The sequence below is a fragment of the Ilyonectria robusta genome (genome assembly GCF_021365365.1).
Source record: "Ilyonectria robusta strain PMI_751 chromosome Unknown BGZ61scaffold_244, whole genome shotgun sequence".
NCBI lineage: Eukaryota > Fungi > Ascomycota > Sordariomycetes > Hypocreales > Nectriaceae > Ilyonectria > Ilyonectria robusta.
Genome location: NW_025764678.1, coordinates 1 through 2,439, shown reverse-complemented (window position 1 = coordinate 2,439; position 2,439 = coordinate 1). Strand labels below are relative to the sequence as shown.

Below are 2,439 nucleotides of genomic sequence, written 5' to 3'. Positions count from 1 at the left end.
CGCAGGCTGACAAATAGCTCCAGTCATTTTCGTACATGGTTTTGTCACCCATGTGGTAATGTGCGACCGTACTGTTGCCAATCAATCCAATCCAATCCAAATTTTGGGAAACATGAAATCCAATCCAGCCATTTTCTGTCCACTCCAATCCAATCCAAATTGCCTCCAATCCAATAAGATCACTGATTCCATTCCGATCATCACTTCCCACAAGGCTTCTTTGGCCCAACCCCGGCACCTCATGGTGATCTCGTAGAGTGGTTTGAGTAGACTCTGTATCTCCGCCAACAGAAACCAGTCCTATGGTGATGTTGCATCTAGCAGATGGAAGTGATCATGTGTGTGAGAAGCTCTTGATTTCTTCCTATCTAATGAGGGTCTTTGGGTCAGTCTTATAGACGAAGAGACTGATGATGACCTCGGATGACCTCGGACAGCCAAGACAGTCCGGATGCTACGGACTATTTGACTTTATCTAGCTATTCACCTGATCAGAGGAAAAGCCGGTCTTGTGATGAGGCCGATGACGAGGCCGGTGACGAGGCAAGTGGCTGTGGACGCCTATGATGAAAGACAGAAAGCTTGACTGTTGTCATAGCCGCAGAAATCCGATATCCCAATTTGTGACAGGTGAGAGCTGATCTTGGACAGGCACACGTTGTCGGGGCTCTGTTGCCTTCGTTTTGAGATATGCGATGAAACGGTCAATGTGCTCTCGTTTGCGGATGGCACGCTGGATCATCAGGAAAGTCGAATTCCATCTGGTTTCATTGTTTTGCATCAGCTCGAGGTCGATGGCAGCTCGCTCCTCCTCAAAGAGTTGATAGCAGTCTTCGCCGCGCTGGTTGCATGCCAGAGATTGCATCAACTCTCGCCGTTGCGGAGAAGCCCTGACGAACCGGACGATGTTATGCAGCTTTCCCACTGCTCCCCGTTTCCGCCAAAGTCGAAGCTCACGCTCTTCAACTTGGAAAGCCGCCTCGGTGAAGGTCTCTCGCTCAAACGAGCCAGGGTCTTTTTCCCAGAGGAACGCTCGAGCTGCAAGGTTGACAATATGCCCAAAGCACCGTGTTCGATGGTTTCTAATATCCTCTGCGGGGTACTATTCCACAATCAGTCGCAGCCCACCCGCTCCACCCGTAGAACTCAAGTCATCTCACATGCTAACAACTCCCGGATATCGGACATTTAATTCTGGGAAACTCATATTGCGGTACTATTGCAGACCGGTCGGAAAGTTTCGACCACCCTCGCGCGTCTGCCCAATTGACAAGTGTGGCTTGACTTGCAACGTCTTTATTCACTTCGTGAGCAATGTGCAGGGAGGCGTGCAGAGTGTACAGCGCCCAGACGCTGTATCTGAGGATAGAGGCGGTTGCGGACCTTGTCTTGCGATTTCCATCTTTGTCTACTGTTTGGCGGGAGCGGAGAATGAGCATGACGCATAGAGTACACTGCACCGGTACTAGGGCTATTGCCATCAGTGGAAAATGGTATAATTCCTCACCTAGGCTACCTGCGCAAGTATCGTCGTACCTAGGTCTGCGCACGATGATTGTAGCGTACGCAAGTCTGCACGTGGCAATTTCTGCGCTCTGGAGACTCCTCTTCCCCGTGTTTTCTTCTCTCGCCGAGAACAGGCACATACATACACAGGGTTGCAAAGGGCTCGATTTGATTTGATTTATTTTGATTTGGATACGATTTATTTGCTTGTAACCCTGCACATACACACTAAAGTACTAGTATGTGCCTCGCCAACCTGGGCACGCTCATCTGCCAAACATGCGGGCGGCGCGTGGCGAGCAGCCCGCGGGGATGAAGCCGTGCGGGACCATGTGCGGCAAGTTTGTGTCGAGGGTTCAGGGCGAGGTGGTTCAGGGCGAGGTGGTTCAGGGCGAGTGTGGTGTTTGTCGCCAGGCGAGGAAGGAGAGAGCCGATCTGGCGTGGAGGCTGTCCCGGGCGTTTGGGAAGTACTAGAGAGAGGGAGGGCCTCGGGCGGTGATTGCGACGATGATGATGATGATCATGGTGCGGATGGGGGTGTTCCTAGGGGGGAAGGACAAAGGGCACAGAGGGGACGAAGATAGTGATGGTGACGAGTTGGTGAGTTGTTTGTCTTCTTGGAGTTGGTCATGAGTCGTACACCAAGGCTTTCAATCGCTGCTTCGGGGCCGCTTCGGGCACTCTCATGAAACGGGATGTACATGCCATTGGGGATCTTTTGTGATCCCTTTGTCTATCTCATGAACCTCCCAAACAACATACGGTTGATCACCCAAGCCCGATGTTTTTTTGTGATTCGTTGCCTTTCATTCGGTAACAAACGCAGTGACTCATGATTTATCAGGCAACATCGAAGGATCGAAAACACTATTGGAATATGTCTCAAAGGAGCTCGAAGTCAATGTGAGGCTGCAACTGGCGGGCCTCCTTTGG

General features: G+C 51.3%; 1 protein-coding gene across 1 annotated transcript; it reads right to left on the bottom strand.

The window, feature by feature from the left end:
• Positions 1 to 1,079: 1,079 nt before the first annotated feature.
• On the bottom strand, positions 1,080 to 1,500 carry BGZ61DRAFT_470174 (uncharacterized protein). The gene has a single exon (XM_046248046.1). The coding sequence runs from the start codon at positions 1,479 to 1,481 to the stop codon at positions 1,164 to 1,166; it is 318 nt and encodes a 105-aa protein (XP_046092775.1). The 5' UTR covers positions 1,482 to 1,500; the 3' UTR covers positions 1,080 to 1,163.
• Positions 1,501 to 2,439: the final 939 nt, after the last annotated feature.

Excerpts from the sequence above, each read along its gene's own strand:
- BGZ61DRAFT_470174 (XM_046248046.1), bottom strand. The coding sequence starts at position 1,481 with ATGGCAATAGCCCTAGTACCGGTGCAGTGTACTCTATGCGTCATGCTC.